Source organism: Microtus pennsylvanicus, chromosome 20 (genome assembly GCF_037038515.1).
Source record: "Microtus pennsylvanicus isolate mMicPen1 chromosome 20, mMicPen1.hap1, whole genome shotgun sequence".
Lineage (NCBI taxonomy): Eukaryota > Metazoa > Chordata > Mammalia > Rodentia > Cricetidae > Microtus > Microtus pennsylvanicus.
Genome location: NC_134598.1, coordinates 38,624,430 through 38,642,945, shown reverse-complemented (window position 1 = coordinate 38,642,945; position 18,516 = coordinate 38,624,430). Strand labels below are relative to the sequence as shown.

General features: G+C 48.3%; 1 protein-coding gene across 3 annotated transcripts in view; it reads left to right on the top strand.

Annotated features, from left to right (window-relative positions):
* The window catches only part of Syn3 (synapsin III), a 382,057-nt gene extending 367,543 nt beyond the window's left edge, over positions 1–14,514 (top strand). For 2 of the 3 annotated variants that reach the window (XM_075954797.1, XM_075954798.1), the window contains exons 10-14: positions 1,303–1,405; positions 5,513–5,647; positions 6,146–6,233; positions 10,127–10,400; positions 11,586–14,514. In XM_075954797.1, the coding sequence (XP_075810912.1) occupies positions 1,303–1,405; positions 5,513–5,647; positions 6,146–6,233; positions 10,127–10,400; positions 11,586–11,718 (733 nt within the window). In that variant the 3' untranslated portion in view covers positions 11,719–14,514. The remainder of the gene's footprint in view (positions 1–1,302; positions 1,406–5,512; positions 5,648–6,145; positions 6,234–10,126; positions 10,401–11,585) is intronic. The other variant, XR_012908665.1, reaches the window with a different exon arrangement.
* The last annotated feature ends 4,002 nt before the right edge of the window (positions 14,515–18,516 follow it).

Genomic DNA, 18,516 nt, shown 5'->3' with positions numbered 1-18,516 from the left:
GTCTGTCTCTCTCTCTTTCTCTCTCTCTGTCTCTCTCTGTCTCTGTCTCTCTCTGTCTGTCTCTCTGTCTGTCTCTCTCTGTGTGTCTGTCTGTCTCTCTCTCTCATCTCTCTCTCCCCCCCAGTTCCTCCATGTCAAGTAAAAACAGACACACTGTGGCAGGCTCCAAATGAAGGGAAGGAGGTTTGCTTACAACCTGGACACAGACACGATCTGGGACGGAAGCCACACTGTTAGTTATTACTCTCTCAGCCTCAGCATCTTCGCCTGAAAGCAATGAGTTCAACCCTCCCTCCTTGATCAGTTTGAGCTAGAATTAGAAAGAATGAGGAGTTAGCCTGCCAAGCACAGTAAGGGGTCTTTATCCTGCCTTTTACTCCCAGCACGCTCCTGGCTGCTGTTGGACCTCACGAACTAGGGTTGGGTTCCAGTTGGAGATCTAGGTGACCATGACCATGTTACTGCCCTGCTGCATAACCTCAGAAAGAGACCTTCTCTCTAGGCCTCAGTGGGCCCTGGTGGATACAATCAAAGAGTGAGTTCTTAGAAATTGTCAGCCATGCTCCCTCCTCATCCAGGTCACGTGGCTCAAATGCACAAATAGATCTGAGAGCCAAGTGTCCTGCATGACCTCAGAGAGTGGGGAGAGAAGCAAAGACATTAACACAAAGTCCCCTGTGGTCACCAAATCTAGTCCACAAGGAAAGCCAAGTGCATGCCCAGAAGATCTCCCCAGATACAACCAAACCCTTGTCGCAGGGTCAAAGTTCACAGCCCAGATCTGTCCCCAGCAAAGCAAACTGGCCCTGCAGCCGTCAGTCACGGGAATAGGAACAAAAGCAATTGGTCCAGAAGGCCAGGCCCCCAGGAAAGTCAGGAGCTGTCTGAAGGAGCTCCCCTGCCCCCACATCCCTCCCACCCCAACTCCAGGAGAATGAGGTCCTTTGTCCCCCACAGGCTCTTGTCTGGCTGGGGCTCTGAGCAGGGAGGGTAGCCTGGAGGGATTTTTAGAGTCCTTCAAGCTGCTTTCCCAAGGGAAAAGGACTGCAGGGGTGGCTTGGTGTCGGGATGGCCCTGGATGGGGGCAAGGCAAGCTTCCTGCTGCTGCAGTCAGGTCTGGGGACAACAGCCAAAGGGTGTCCATGGGTCTCCGAGACCTCCTGGTTCTTATTCCTTCTCTTCTTCATCCTCTGTCCCTGCTTCTTGAGTGCCCCCACTCCTTGGTCTTCCTTCTCTGTCTCCCTCTGACCTCTTGCCTTGCTTCTTACCCCATGCTCACTGTCAGTCTGTCTGTCTTTGCAGGTACAGGCTATGGGTGGACAGCTGCTCAGAAATGTTCGGCGGCCTAGACATATGTGCTGTCAAGGCTGTCCACAGCAAGGATGGGAGAGATTATATCATCGAGGTGAGGAATGGAGCGGGAGGGTCCAGCCTGGACCATCCCAGAAGGAAACAGTTCCTAGCTGACCAACCCCCAGCTCTGGCCTGCCGCACATAGCTCAGGGCATAGGGAGTGCTTCATGCACCCACCTCAGCTTCAGCAACACTGGGAGCCTTCCTGCTCAGCACTCTGACCTCAGAGTCCAGAACTTGGAGCACAGTTTTTCCCAGCTTATCAGGCTAAGACTCTACACGATTCTGTGCCCATGTCCAGTGTCCTCAGTGTTCAAGGACATGATATGAATGCAATTCCCTTACCACCATGCAAGGTTCTATCCTTAAGTTCTTTCAACAAACGTGGGCCCCAGAGGATTCTTTAGGCCAGGTACTGGGTAATTCTGAGACACAGTCTTGAGCATAGCAAAATTAGCAAGCTGCAAGAGAAGATAACTTTAAAAAAAAATGCAAAGCATTGTTAAGCAAAAGGTCACCCATTGTACAGAGTGTAGCTGGAGGGACAGATGCAACTGCCAGAAATAGAATTGTAAGATGTTCAAAGGCAGGCACTGGGATCCAGAACCGCTCTAAGGACCCTTCTGCAGCCCATGCATCTCTCCATCCCACAGTGGCCTCTTCCCTCTACAACCCCTTCCTACTCTCCTCAAGGGCTCCTTCTCCTCTCTCCTCCATCTCCCAGCCTCCAGCACTTCTGCAGCTTTAACCTGAAACGCCCTGGTGGCCTCAAGGCTCCCCTCCAATCTCAACTACCAGCTCGACAGTCATATGTGGTCCTTTCTGCCCACTCCTTCCATGAGGCAAGGGAGGAATGGGCTGACACTAGGCCAAGGCACGTGAGGGCAGCCCCGTAGCCACCCTTCCCCTGCAGCTATGTGGGCTGCTCTGAGAGGCACATGGCTGGGATGACCACAGTAGCCAGTCAGTCCTCTAGTCCCTCATGTCTGTCCCACTGCCCAAGGACCAACTAATAGGCAAAGAGCATCGGGTAGAAAGGCATACCAGCAGGTCATGGAAGGGCTGCCTTGGCAGTGGGGGTTGGGGAAGCTGAGAGCCCAGGGCCAGAGACAGTCTCACTAGTTGGCCCACCAGAAAGGCTGGATGCTACCACCAGTAAGTGGCATCTATATGTAGGATCCCATCCTTGCCTCAAGTTGGAGAATACTCTTCCTCTGACTATTCCCAGAACAGAAGTGAGTGGAGGTCCTCTTCACCTGGACATTAGCAACTCCTGGCAAACCTCCCAGCATCACCTTTCCTCCCTAGGATGCAAGACATGACTCTGGTTCGGGCTCACACACACTCATTTCTTCACTCTGGGCACCGGGCTTGAAGCTGAATGAACAGGGCTCAGATGGGGCAGGGGAGTAGGAAAGGGCTGCTATCCCGTTAGGAATGAGGGCCAAGGGCAGAAGAGATGACTTGTAGCCAATATCTCCCATTGCTCTTGCAGAGGAACCTAGGTTTGGTTCTCAGCATCCACATGGTAGCTCACAGCCATCTGGAATATGTATGTACATACATACATGCAAGCAAAACACTCATACAAACAAAATAAATAAATCTTTAAAAAGTGAGAAGAAAAATATAAACTGTTTCCCTCCTCTCTCAGTTAACACCACACACATACACAAACATACAAACATACACACATACATAAATACATACACATGCACAAACATACAAATATATACACACAAACACACACATGTACACATACATACACACATGCACATACACAAACATACACACACACACACATGACCTCTAGCCTCTGACATCCCTCCACTTTCACAAAAATCTATACCCAGAGGCCCCAGTTCCAGACACTTGGGGTTAGGGGTGAGGTCAAGGATGAAAGATGCTTCACATTTAAAAACAAACAAACAAAAAAGTCAATTTGGGTCTTATAAACATAAGAAAACAACTTTTCAAAAATGTTCCAGAAAAATCTCAATAAAACAAAGAAAAAAAGATGGCTTTCAGATTTGGGATTCTTTTTCCCCCTCAGAAACATTAGAGAATTGTTTTCCTTTTGAGGTTTGGGATGGAATCAGGAAGAGAGGAAGTCTGTTCCTAGGAATAGAAATCCACTGTCTCCCAGTCACCTCTGCGTGAGAGCACAGGGCTTGCATGGTACATTCAGTGAGGGCGCTTAGGGGAAACACCCTGAACCTCGTCCTCTTTGACCTGGCCCAGAGGATGACCTTGCTCACTGGGAAAAAATGTTTCCCTGGGGAGAGTGAGTGTCCACTTCCTCTGGCTGTGTCCACGGTGGGGACTCCAGTTCCTGACCTCTGGCTCCTTGTCATGTCTGTTTTCCACTGCAGAGAATGTGGGGGGACATCCAGGGCAGAAAGCAGTGGGCAGGGTGTGAGGGACGAGAGACAGGCCAAGCCGGGAGCCCAGGACCTTTGGGGAAATCCGTGATGGAGACTACCTGTGACCCAGGCAGGACAGCCACCTCAGAGAGCTCCATTTGGGGACAGTTTTCAGGACCTTCTGGGACCCATACCCATACCCTAGTTTGCTTCTCAGTCCCTGAGGCACACTGGGTGCTTGTACCCACCGTCCCCTGAAAGCCACTGCAGCTGCTGGAACCCTTAGTTTACAGTTGACAGACACTAGACCCAAGCAAACCCATAGCACAACACAGACCTGGAACCCCGACTGCTGTGTCCAAAGTCTCACCACTGAGCCATCCAATGCTTGGTGAGAACTTCCCGTCTGACCCTCATCACTCTGGTGAGAATAATCAGAGTAACCATAAGCCTCAAAGACCTCTTGTTGTGAGACAGGGTCCCATGTAGCCCAGGCTGCCCTCAACTTCGATATGTAGGAAGACATTGAACGTCTCGTGCCCCTGCCTCCACCTTCTGAATGCTGGGAATGTAGGTACTGGGAATGGAAGTGAAGGCCCCAAGCATCTTACCAAAAAGCCCAGCCCTACAGAGTGCTGCTCTGAGATAGAGCTGATGTCATCGATACCTGGTTCTTAGAATATATATCATCATATATCATCAGTGCTTAGTGAAATTGTACTATCAAGGCCTTCCCAGGGTGAACACGCTTACCCCTTTCTCCAGGACGCAGGCCACTCCTGACTTCATGGGCTTAGGGATGGCAAGTGATAGTTCTGAGACTAATTTTTTTAAAGGGACAGATACGTGAGTTCAGCAAAGACCCAGGCACAGAGGGGCTCCTAGGAAGTTGTGTGGTCCCTGAGGGGCTTCTAGAAGGAAGAGCTGACTAGGGGTTTCATGACGGATAAGGAGTTAGCCAGGTGACTGAGGTGGGGAGGAGGTACAGAAAGTTGGGTACAGAATCTGGGAATGAGGCTGTATGATTACCCTAGAGCTGGCCAAAGAGGGCTTTACTGAGTGAGGCAGGTGACAGAGGAAGACTGGGCTCCTGCAGGTGGCCAACACAGCTCTGTCACAGGTCTACAAAGTCTTTGTGTTCCCTTAAGACTGCCAAACTGCCTGCGCCTAGTGTTCAGCTGGTCCACTGGCTCTCTCATCTCTGAACCTCAGTTTCCTATCTATCACTAAAGTAGACGAGCCCAACATGAACTCCCAGGGCTGCCAAAAAACAGCCTGGTTTCGAGGGTGTTTCCCTTCGAGCCTGCATCCTGCAGGGTCCCCGGAACAACCCTCTGTCTTCTTCTGTCTTCTCTATGAACCCTGGGTCACTTCCAGCCTATGTCAAAATTTTGGTTGTTGTTGTGATGGAGCCCCCACCATTGCTGTTTCCATCTCTGAGGACATCTTCAACCTTAGGGGGCCAGACCCAACCCTGGGAGGAAATTCGGGTGGGAAATGAGGGGGCGGAGACCAACCCCCCAAAGAAAAATACAGAAAAGGTCAGGCATGCTACCCTGGCCCTGGTCACATTGCTGGACTCCAGCATGTGGAGGCTGAATTGAACTGAATCCAGGAGTCTGTTGAGAAGGAAACAGAACTGGACAACGGGAAGGGGCCAGCTGGGCTGTTTGCATGGAGGACATTGCCACCTAGTGGTCATTCCTTCCTGAGCCCAGAGTCAACACTCCTAGAACAGGAAGCCAGGTCAAGCCATCTTAACTCAGAGTCATTCAGCCTCCTTTCCCTCCTCCTAGGTCATGGACAGTTCAATGCCTCTGATTGGAGAGCATGTCGAAGAGGACAAGCATTTAATGGCCGACCTTGTTGTCTCCAAGATGAGCCAACTCCTGGTGCCAGGGGGCACGGTGCCCTCACCCCTGAGACCTTGGGTAAGGTTCTCTTGAGAACAAAGGAGGTTATGGAATGAAAACCCCCAGGGTTTATTGGAGATAACCCCAGGAGGGCATCATGGGGGAGAATGGGATGGGGACAGAGGAGTGCAGGGTCCCCTTTCCACCTCCTATGCCCTGGGAAGAAAACTTCAGTTCCGTGAGCCTCCCCTGCATAGGCCCCACTGGGGAATTTACCAGCTTGCCAGCTTTCTGGAAAAGCTAGTTTCAAATCCTCCCCCAACCCCAATCCCTGTTTATCCCATAGAAACTCATCCCTTTATAAACACAGGAGTAGTAGTTAAACTCAAGGGGCTACTAGGAGGTCAGGGGTGTATACAGCATCCTCCATGGCTATGCTGAAAATCTATACACTGAAGAATCATACATCATGTGTTTTACATCAGTGATTATTTTGAAAAAAAAAACTGTATAAGGCCTCGACTCCCACCCAGACATTCTGTTGTCACAGGCTTCCTTTCTCTTCTCTTGCTCTAGGGTCCACAGACTAAACTTGCAAAATCTCCAGGGCAAGGCCAGCTGGGACCTCAGCTAGGACAGCCCCAGCCAAGGCCACCTCCCCAAGGTAAGACTCGGGAAGCCACTGAGAAACATTCTATCAGTGTGGATGTCGAAATGCCAGGCAGAACACTAGAGAGGGGGCTCAGCAGGTAAGAACACTTGCTGTGCAGATGTGAGGGCCTAAGTTCAAATCCCAAGCACTCGGGGAAATCAGCTAGGCACAGCCAAACATGCCTGTAGCTCCAGCACTAGGGGAAGGGAGGAACAGGCAGCTCTTGGTAGCTTGTTCACCAGGTTAGTCTGGAGGAAATGGCAGGCTTCAAGTTCAATAACAGATGCCGTCTAAAGCAGTGGTTCTCAGCCTGTAGGTCATGGCCCCCAAGGGGGTCGCATACCAGATATCCTGCATATCAGCCATATACGTTACAGTGCATAACAGCAGAAAAATTACAGTTATAAAGCAGCAATGAAATAATTTTAGGGGGGGGGCGCGTCACCACAACATGAGGAACTGTATTAAAGGATCTCAGCGTTAGGAAGGTTGAGAACCACTGGTCTACGGGGCGTAATCTAGGAAGCAATAGAGGAAGACACTCAAGGTCCTCTGACTCTGCTTGCACATCCAAGGGTGTGTGCTGATGCATAGAGTAATTAAATAATAATTGAACCAATAAAAACGCGTTGCTGGAGACCATCCAGAGCAGTGGCTCTCAGCCTTTCTAATACTTCGGATTTAATACAGTTCCTCATGTTGTCGTGACCCCCAACCATAAAACTATTTTCGTTGCTACCTCATAATTGTAATTTTGCTACTGTTATGAATCATAATATAAATTATCCGTGGTTTTTGATGGTCTTAGGCGACCCTGGTGAAAGGGTTACTCATAACCCCAAGGGATCACAGCTGGTCTAGACAGTCCATCCGGACACTTTATCTTCTAGCTTTGAACACTCCCTCCGTCTGCAGGATGAGGAAGCTAGGAGGGCTGCTGTCCCCTTAAGGTCAGGAAGGAGTTAGAAAGAGCGAACAGCAGGACTGTCGAGTACCTAATGTGCTGGGCCCTGTACTAGGGCCGTTCCTTTCTGTGCTCATTTCTATCCGCCCAGCCACGTTACAGAGGAAGCCTCAGTGTCTCCCTTTTCCCAAGTAGGAAATTGAAGCTTTGCCCAGGAAGGCACAGTGAGGAGATGGCAGCTTTACAAGCCTGGACTTTCAAACCTTCTGGGAAATGTTATTTGTAGCCACTAGTGGTGCCTGAGCATACATTTACGAGCCAACCAGCCGGAGTGAGAAAGAGAAAAGGAAGACACCCAGATTATACCCGCAGCTGCTGACATTTTCCTCAAAGCTGCGGCTTGTGAGAGGGTGAATCCCGGCTGGATAACAAGAGGAGGAAGGGTTGTGAGAATAGCTAAAGATTTACTGGAGGGAGGTCAGGTGTAAGGGTTTCCCACGCACGGGCTCAAGGGGAGCACCTGCCAAGCGTGACCCTTGTAGGAGATCCGTGTGCTCAGCCTGGCTGCTCTGCGCCAGCTTGGGTTTCAGAGTTTGGCATGGAGATTCCCTTCTCTCAATCTTGACAGAAGGCGTTTCCATCCTGTCCTGGACTTTCTAATCGTATCTATTAGAGATTCATTGCTTCTGGGGAGCAGTGGACCTTGGGCAGCAGATGGTCTCCTCCTCTTCCACAGCTCTGGATGAAAGAGGCCCCCCTCTCCCCCTCCTGCCTCCCTTTCAGCCTTCTCTCTCCTTCCTTACTTTCCCCATTATTTCCTGTACTTAACATAACCCTCCAGATGAGTTTACTTTCTCATATAAATGCCTTTGAAATTGACAACCCTCCAATATACTCCAAATGCATATACAATAATCAAAATTATATTTAACTGTAGACTAAAAGTTACCGTATTTGTCAAAATACCAGTTAGGTTGGCGTTTTAATCATCAGTATCTGTGGTCAGTCTTCTCGAAATATAACAAACAAGGCCTGACCTGATGAGTTTCAGCACAAAAGAAACTGAGGCAGGAGGATTGCTGTGAGTTTCAGGCTATTCTGGACTATCAATTGAGTTCAATGCCAGGCCAGCCTGGACTATAGTGTGAGATCCTGTCTCAAAAGAGGCTGAGGAGGCAGCTCAGTGGATAAGTGCATGCCTTCTGAACATGAAGACATGGCTCTGAACTCCGGTACCCACATAAAATAAATAAATAAAATAAAATAAAATAAAACCTGAGTGTGACAGAGTAATCCTAGAGATGGAGATAGAGGGAATCTCTGAGGCTAGTTTGTCAATGAAACTACTTGGAGAGTTTTACCAATGTCTAAAAATAATAATTAGAATCACATTATTAATTTGCTTTGAACTCATTTTCAAATTCAGTAAACATGAAGTTTTCTTTTAATAAATTTTATCTTTTTAGGGTCAATTCTGTGCATAGGAAACTTTATGTATGTATGTATGTATGTATACATATATATAGTATATGCTCAAATAAAAAATACTAAGTTGATTGCTTTGCCAAAAAGCTGTAAGAAACAACCAAGTATCTCCCAATGGATCCCAGTGGTAAAGTAGAAACACATGAAATACTCAATGAGTTATTGAACAAGGACACAGATTTTCCAAGATAGCATCAACTGGGGTTGGGGGTGGAGGGCTTAAGATAAAAGGAGAAATCAGATGTTTTGTTTGATCTGCACTGGGTGGAGAAAACAAAAAAAAGCGTACAAAAATCGTGACACTTTTACTTAAAGCCTGGATTTTATCTTAAGTCTCCCACCCCTACTCCTGGTCAATCTTTAGCCTCTCTGGAAAGCTCCCAACTGTGTTCCTACCCAGCATCCCTTGGTGGTTAGTAAGGGCTGCCTCAGGCCCTGCTCTTCCCTCCCTCCCTTCCAGAGACAAGAGTCCGTCGGTATTTTCCTTATGTTTACCCCCTTTAGAAAGAGAGCGAGATCTATGTCTTATACCAAGAGGGAATGAAGTCTTGGTGTCTCAGATAGTGTCCCACTCTAAACAGACTAGATGAAACTCGCTGTGTAGCCAAGGCTAGCCTCAAACTTGACACAGTCCTCCTGCCAAAACCTCCTGAGTCACTACACTTGACTCCACATCTTCCTGCTTACCTCTTTTCATCTAAGGACTCCAAACCCACTGCATCAAAACCTCACCCTATGACCGTTAACCTTAATTACCTCGTTAAAGTCCCTCTCTCCAGATCCAGCCACATTGAGGGGGTAGTGCATCAACATTTGCATTTAAGAAAGCATGTTTTTGTCTATAACACCACACCAAATCCCTAACCTGCTACAGTTGCCCCACAACTGTACAGTTGCCATCCATACGTTGGCGTGTGAGACCTGCCTGTTCCAATGTGCAACTTTCCAGTGTTTCTTTATTACATTGCTCTATACATTAGTGCACAATGAGAAACAAATACACACGACCTTATAAACGGCTTTTTCTCCTTCCGTGTAGTGGTGTGCATGTGGCACATACTGTCAAGAGGTCGGTTAATGGTACCCTGACACAGCACATGACAATCAGCCCATACTCCACCATATAGATGCTTTCTTGTGGGTATTTTTTTTCTGGCACAGGGTCTTAGGTACCCCATGCTGGCCTTGAATTCTCTACATCATCAAGGATGACTTTGAACTCCTGATCTTCTTGCCTCTGCCTCCTGACTACTGGAGTTAAAGGCAGGCACCACCATGCCTAACCATGCTGGGAATCAATTATAGGGCTTTGTGTATGCTAGACCAGCAAGCTACCAAGTGAAATATGTCCCCTGCCATATAGCTGTTTCTTGATATTCCTAACCACCTCCCTGAGATCTAGCTTCTATGTTGTTTTCAGTTATGAGAAACATGTCTATATAAACATGTGTGTTAAGCACACAGCTACATTTATTCCCAAAACAAATTAAAATTTAACTCTTTCTTTGGCTTCTAGGGAGCCCTCGTCAAGCTCAGTCTCCCCAGCCTCCCAGATCTAGAAGTCCATCCCAACAGAGGCTTTCCCCACAGGGCCAGCAGCCTGTGAGCCCTCAGTCAGGATCTCCACAGCAGCAGAGGTCACCAGGCTCTCCACAGTTATCCCGGGCATCTGGTGGCACTTCTCCAAACCAGGCCTCCAAGCCATATCCCCGGCCACCTGTGCAGGGTCGCAGCACCTCCCAGCAGGGTGAAGAGCCCCAAAAGTCAGCACCACCTCACCCCCACCTCAAGTAAGTATCTGAGAGTCTGAATGGATTCGAGGAGAGTTAGAGTATATCCAAAGATGAGCTGATTCAGGATCAGGAACAAAGAACCTACCACAGCCTGGCCGAGAATCCAAGGTCCAAAAGTGGACCTATAGGGTGGCATCTGTGTAGCAGGGACGCAGTTTGAGAGTACAGATTAGGCTCCACCACGTCCTCATGATCCCTGTATCAGTCACCATTTGCTGTGTAACAAACATATGTCAATTTATGTAGCTGAAAAAAAATCATTTTCCTGTTATTCTAGTTTTCTGTTGCTGTAATAACACACTCTGACAAAAAAAAAACAATTTTAGAGGAGCTGGACAAGTATCTCAGTAGTTAAGAGCGCTCAATCAGAGGACCAGGGTTCAGTTCCCAGCACCCACATGGAGGCTAATAACCATCTGTAACTATTTCCGGAAGAACAGAGAAACATGCAGACAAAGCACCCATGCACATAAAATACAAATAAAAATCTTGAATTTTTTTTCTAAACAACTTTGGAGACGAAAGGATTTGTTTCAGCTTCCAGGTCAGTTCATCACTGAGAGAAATCAGGAAATGAACTCAGACTGGAACTTAAAGTAGAAGCTATGGGAAAATGCTGTCATCTGACTTGCTCACTGACTCCTGCTTAGCTAGTTTTCTCACATAGCCCAAAGCCACCTGTCCAGGGAATGGCGCTACTTACAGTGGCTGGGCCTTCCTATATCAATTAACAATCAATGCAATACTCATGTTCAGGACCACAGGCCTCTCCTATCTGGAAAATCCCTCAGCTGAGACAGGGGATCTAGAACAGGGACTACCTGGTTTCTCAGCTAATGCTGGGACCTCTGAGAATAACTAGAACCTGGTATGGCCCACTATGGCTGACAAATTAGAGAGCAGCCTGGAATGGGGGAAAGAATGGAAGCTGTAAATGCTCCCTACTTCTTGCTGGAAGGTCTATCCAAGCCGTACTTGCCTCTGGAAACCCCGATTTCTAGACCTAAGAAAATGAATGTGATACCCCCTGCCACCTTGCAAATTCTAGGCTAGCATCCTATACACACTGTGATGCCTGATTTCAGGTCTCAACATCCTTTGATGACTTTACAGCTGGCTCCAGACTCATTCCCTTGAGAGTCCCAGCCATGACCATCCCCAAACTCTTGCTTTCTGTTTCAGCAAATCTCAGTCCCTGACTAACAGCCTCAGTACGTCAGATGCCTCCCATCGAGGGACCCCAAGTGAAGACGAGGCCAAGGCTGAGACCATCCGCAACCTGAGGAAGTCCTTTGCCAGCCTCTTCTCCGACTAGCCTCCTCCTCGGGCTGAAGAGCAGAAGGGCAGGAAGACTCGATGACTGGAGACTTTCTCTGGCTCCCTCCTTCTCAGCCTTGGTTCCTGGTGGAAACACACTTCCTAGATGCCTCTGACCCAGGAACTGATGATCTACGCGCATCCCCACCTCCTTGACCATGACATTCCAATGCCGCCTGACTGGGCTCCTCAGGGCGGACGTTCTAGACAGAGAAGACATCACTACACCCACCATACGCTTGCTCCCCTGCCGATGGCACCCAGTAAGATGTCTGTGTGGCTTGGTTTTGCATTCTTATTGGTGTTTTGCTTGCCTTTGGGCAGAGGCCCGCTTCGAAGCCTTGACTTACCTCCATCAAATGCAGACATTGTAGTTGGACCTCAGCAACACAAAAGAGGCAATACTTTTTAATGGTGTTTTTGCAGACAGAAATAGGGAAGCCCAGCCTAGGAGCCTACTACCCACCCAGAGCAAGCTAGTGCCATCCTTGCTGGGTGTAGGCTGACAAAGGCCCCATCGCAGCTGGACCTCCTAGGGATCTTGATGCCGAAAGAAAGAAGCTAGACCCTATGCAACAAGTGGGGCTTTTCAGAACAGAGTAGAGGGACCCCCACATAATGGTACCCAGGCTTAGAGCCAACAGCAGGAATCCAGAGGAGAAGAGCCTGTGCCCCCTGTGGAGAGGGTCCTAGGATTGTGTCTTTGACCTCACACAGAATTTGCTTTTCCCTCAAGGTTAGATGGGAACCCAGAGGGAGTGGGTAGCTCCCTGTTGCATGAGAAGACATCGTGAGGGGTTCTATATGGTTCAGCATTCTACCTGCTCTAAACAAGGCGTCAGTTAATGTAAATAATGTAAATGCCCCCGCGTTTACAAAAGGTCTGGTGGGACAACCTTCAGAAACAGTGCGTGTGTTTCTCTTTGTGGAACACAGAACACAGGACACACATTGAAGCCTTTTGGAATCTCTTCCAGAAAAGGTTCCACTCCAACCTGGTCTCGGCCATTATAACTCAGATGGTTGGCTGCAGAGCTAGGCAAAGTGGTCCTGACTCCCCTTCCAGTGCGCATATGCTCCTTCCCCTGCACCAGACTGCTCCCAGATCACATCACCAAGCACCTGGTGCTAGAAACACTGTAGGTTGCAGCAGCAGCATCCTGATCCCGAGACGACCCAGGATATCAGAACACAGCCATGCAGATCTGCACAGCGCCCTCAGCCACCTGAACGCTGCAAGGGAGGGAAGGGTTATTAACGGGAGCAGTTTCTGGTTATGCTCAAGTTCTGCATAGCCTTGGTGATCATCTAAGGTTTTTCCAGGTCTCCAGGAACACAGAAGCAGCCACTATGGTCTCTGGGGAGTTTTCTGCTTGTTTTCTTGGAACAGAGTTTCATTCAGCAACTCGGGCTGAACATAGCCCAAGCAAGTCTCAAAATCATGGTGACTCTTCTGCTTTATCAGCCTCCCAAGTGCTGAGATTTCCTGAATGATCTGCCACATCCAGCAAGCATTCATCATTTTTCTTAGTCCTCCCAGCCCAGACTGGAGTAGCAAAGACAAGGGTAGAGACCCTCTCCTGCCTTGGCTCACTTAGAACCCTGCATTTATGCATAATTGCACCTTCAAGCTGGTTTCCAGAAGGGCAAAAGTGGCAGCTTTGGCCCTGGCTGCAGAGATCCATTTGGCCCTCAGGGTCATCCTCTTCCTCCTTGCCTTCTCCTCCCTTGCCTTCTCCTCCCTCATGATCAAGTCAATATCAAGAGCAAGCATGCTGGTTATTTCAGAAGCCCTCCTTGGCCTCTTTCCACATCCTTGGTTTGGAGGAATAAACAGCTGATGTGATTCTACATTGTGAAGGTCCAGAGACCACTGAGACCTTGGTTTGGAGCTGTAGACTGCAGGGCTTCGCCTAGTTGGAACTGACTAGACTGAGGAGCAAATACCCTGTGGTGTGGAGTGAGGCATGAAGGGCTGGAGGTCTGCACTTCACAGTACCAACCAAGCCCAACTCTTTTATTCCTAAGTTCAGTGTGTGCAGGATGGTCCCTGGGGCTTGCTTACACCCACCCTGCCCACGTTGCCCTCAATTTGCTCAACTGCTCTTCGATCACAGAATGAAGCTGGCAAAAACTTCCAGAATTCTTCTCGAGGATGATGGGGATGACCCAGAACGTGGAAAGACACTTGGCACAACAGTCAGCAGATTCTCCTGTCCCTCATCCACTCCCTGATGAGGGAAGAGGAGGTCTTGAGGCCAGCACTCCCAGCCATGATTTAGGTAGGTTATCCAAAGGAAGAAAAAAAGGTCAGTCAACGAATCCACAGAATATTGCTGCTGCTTCCTGCTCCTCCTCTGTTCTTATTTAGCTCTTGCATCTTTCTCTAGAACCTCTGGAAAAAGCTAGGTGAGGTAGAAATGAGGATGGGGCGGAGGTAAGACTAGAAATGTCAAAGATAGTCAGCTAAAGTGAGTTCTAGAGAGGATGATGGATGTTGGCTTTCTGATTGTCTACCCCAGGAGATGTGAGTGCCCTTTTCAGGTCCCCCAGCACCCTCCTCCCTCCTCCTTCACACACACACACACACACACACACACACACACACACACACACAGGTGCCTGGTTAATGACCAAAATGAACACATTAAGATGTAACATCTTGCCAGGCATGGTGGCACATGCCTTTAATCCCAACACTCCGGAGGCAGAGGCAGGTGGATCTCCGAGTTCGAGGCCAGCCAGACTCTGCAAGTTCCAGGAAAGCTAGGGCTACATAGAAAAACCCTGTCTCAAAAAAAACAAAAACAAAACAAAAAGAAAGGAAGGTAAGGGAAGTGAAGGGAGAAAAATGGAAAAAGGAAAGGTAACATCTTAAAACCCCATTACCTAATTTCATAGTATTCCCTGATGGCTTGCTTCAGTAAGACTGCAGTTCTATATCAGACCTTGAGAAGCCAGGGCTCACTCATGAGGCCCATGTGGAGGGAATCAGTACAAGAGCCTCACAGAAGTAAGGGGCTTGGGCCCTTTGCTCCTGACAAAGATAGCTGAAGTTGCTCCTATAGAAAGCTCTGCCCCAGTTGGTAATAGTCTAACAGCCTCACACGTGTGTGAGTGTGTTGGCGGGTGACCTTGCATTCTGGAAAAGGGTAAGAGAGATGTACTGCTAAGATAACATCATGGAGAAGCCATGCTTTAGGCAGGTAAGAACACGGGGAACACCTGTGGCAGCCGTCACTCTACAGTAGCCTCACCCATGTCTCAATAATAAAACACAGCTGAAGGCAAGGAGTGGTACCAGGCAGCAAGAAGTTTCTCAAAGTGACAGCCACGGCCCTGGACAGAACTAGGTGTAAAGGCAGAGGAACCTTTGCTTCAGATAACAAGAGTATGAACGTGTAGTGAGAATGCTCAGAACCTACGGCTGGGTCAGCTTCTGGGTGTTCTGGAGGCCAGCTGAGGCTGGGCTGCCGTTCCTAAGCAGGGCAGACATGGATATGCTTCAGTTGCCAGCCCTGCTAGGGACCTGCCCCTTTGCTAGACAGAACTAGCAGCTCCATAAATGACCATGTGGCCAAAATGTCCCCACTTTGACTCTGCCCCTAAAAACATCTCAGCATTCAATGGCATCCGTCCAGAATCCCAACTGCAGTAACACAAATGTCTTTCAAAATCTGCATCAGGCTGGACACTCTGATTTTTATCATCAAGCCGGTGTGTCTAGCCAGACCCTGGTGTAACACTAGATTGCAGCCAGCACTTCCGAATGATTTCCAACTGGCCTGGGAATGGAAACAGAGGGAAAGGGTATATACAGGTCCCATGTCGGCCACATCTCCAATGGATTGTTTTCACCCGTAAGCTAGTACATGTTGCTCCCAAAACTTCAGCCTTCAATAATTATGACATTTAGAGGTGCATAAGGGCAAAAGGAAAGGGGAGAAGTCACTAAATAGATTCTGAAAGGTTATATGAATTGGGTTTTGCTTTTACAACTCTGACCCAAACAAGAGCATTTTCCCTCCACGCTGACGTAAGGAAGCTGAAACATAACAAAGACCCATTCAGTTTACATACAGTGACCAGGGACTTCCAAACACAGCCCCAAAGGACACCTCAAAACAGCCACGGCACGCTTCCTCCAGGCCTGCCTGTCACCAGGACCAGATGACCCCCAAGGCCTCCTGGCTGCTGTATTCACTTCTAGGATGCAGATGACTCTATTCCTGGAGTATCAAGAGTGGCAGTTCTTCACGCTCATAAAGAAAAAAACAAGCAGCTAAAAACTCCATGTCACGGAGTAGCCGCGGCTCCGGGAATTTCTCTTGTGAATATATATGACACGCCCCAAAGAAGCAAGCTGGCTGAGCACCTAGGATCTGGCACAGGAGCTTGGTGCAGTTCAGTGACAGTTAGGTGTTCAGGACTCTCAAGTGACTCTCCTACAAAGTTAAGAAATCAGTGACATGTACATGACAGATTAAGATTGGAGATTCTTTCTCCCCTCCCGCCATCCCCAAAGACTTCTGCACTGCATCTAGACAGGAAGGGTAACAGATAGAATGAGAGGAAGACACTAGCCCCTGGGGAGCATATTCCTAGGGTACACAACTTCCTGGAGACCAGAGAGTTGCCAAGGTCAGCGTGGGTCACAGGAGGTGGCAGTGGGCATCCAGGACCATACTGCTGACACTCATGTAGCAAAGGAAAGAAAGTGGCTCTTTACATGAGAGCCGTGTGGACTGTTCCAACCAAACATAGCTCAGCTTTGTAAACAAGTCCTCGGACAGGGTGTGCCAGCTCCCAGCAACCTGCCAGTCAATACCTTGTCCTTTGTTATAGCTTAGTGGTTCATTCTGTGTCAACGGAAGTGTGAGTGGCTGCAGGTGAGTCACAGGTGTTGATTAAGCAAGTTTTGCACATACAGGTGGTAGCATTACTGTCACAGGGACCAGCCCATTCACTGTGAGAACCCTTGCACATGTATTTCTAGTTTATCCCAGAGCCACGCTGGCTGATACAACTAAGCTGGGTCCTAGACCTTAGCAGCTGATTAAACTGTTTTAATATTTAGAGTTTCATAAGCAGCAGCACTTTGGGCTGCAGTGAAAACAAAGGGGAAAGTTGGGCAACAAGCAAGGCTGATCGGTCCACTTGAAAAGCGCAGAGCGTAAAGGACACAGAAGCTCTCTTGTGTTCCCACAGAACACACTGAGATTGAAGAAACATGCACACTCAGCCTTCATATTCAGATCTAACTGGTAGACCCAGAGGGAAAAAACAAAAACGCCTACTTTTCATTGAGTCTCAAGAAGACTCGAGTTAACACCTCTTACACTAAGCACTTGACTACAGAAATAAGTGTTATAACTCACTTGGGATTCCTAGTAGAGAAAACAAGAAGTCAGCTTGAATTAAGTCTTTAGGGGCTGGAGAGATACAGTTCAGTCAATCAAGTGTTTGCAGTGCAAGCCCAACGACCTGTATTCGACCCATGCTGAAAAGCTGGGTCAACACTGGGGAAGCAGAGACAGGTAGAGCAGAGTTCCCGCAGGCCAAGGGAGACAAACGTGTACACACATCTTTCCATGACTTGCCTAGCACACTGCAATAATCTCATCTGTGCAAAGTATTGACAGAGCCTTGCCTGCACTAGGGCACAGCAGAGCACCTGCCCAGCTCTTCTCCAAGGCTCAAATCAGCAGAGTAGGAGGAAAACAGACCTGGGAACCAACTGAACAGAAGAAGGAAAGGGAGGAGTATCTGGTTAGACTGGTTAGGAATTGAGACATCAAGTTCAACAGTGGCCTCGGAAACTGAGAAGGAAGGAAAGAGCTAGAGAATTCAGGATTTTACACAGGGAGTCATGAGTTGGAAAGGGTTCTTGCCCAGACTGAGTTACCAGCCATGCTCAATGGGCATTTTCTGTTTATAGTGGTATGGGGAGGAGAAGCTCCCATTACTAAAAGGTGACTATAGGAGAACTTAAGAGGCCAAGAAAGAGGGAAGGCTACTACAAGCCAATGCGCTGGAGCGGCACCATTCTCAAGCACTTGCGAGAGGCTTCTAGGCTGTCCTGCTCCCGTTACAATGCATGGAGATGACATCACAAAGCCACAGAGCGAAGAAGCCGCTGCCAAGTCAGGATTCCACCCATTATGTTATCAGCAATACACAAAAGCTCACAGTCTAAAGACAAGGATGCAAGATTTTCTAAGCTTCTAAATATAAAATTAGCTGCTAGTCAAGAGAAAATGCTTTGAGGACTCTTTAATAGGAATTTTTGAGAGGTGCCTACGTTTAGATTTAGGGCACTCTTTCAGCACCTTAAACTCAAACTTGCAACATCTGCCAGTCAAGTTGAGTGAGGGTGGACCGGCACCATCAGGGGCTCCAGGGCCTATCTGGAAATGGCTGTGTTCTGAAAACTTGTATTTGGTGCTCTGGTCTTCCGTTTCCCACGCCACACGTGCACACACACTACATGGGGCAACAACGTCCAGCTACAAAGACACGTTTTGAAGTGGAATCTTCATGGTGACCCTTTCAACCATATGCAAATGAAGCCTATGGTACTCGGTGGGCATTAAGAAGACTGTCCTATAGAACACAGAAACCTAAGCAGCCCAGATCCTTTTCTTCATTAAAGATCACATAGCTTATAGAAATATCAGACTGAATTTTCTTCACTGTGATGCAAAGACTCACTTGAACACAGGACTAATATTCCTGCAGCATACATTCTAAGCCATCTCCTAATATGCAAAACAGGTTTTTAAAATCAGAAGACAGT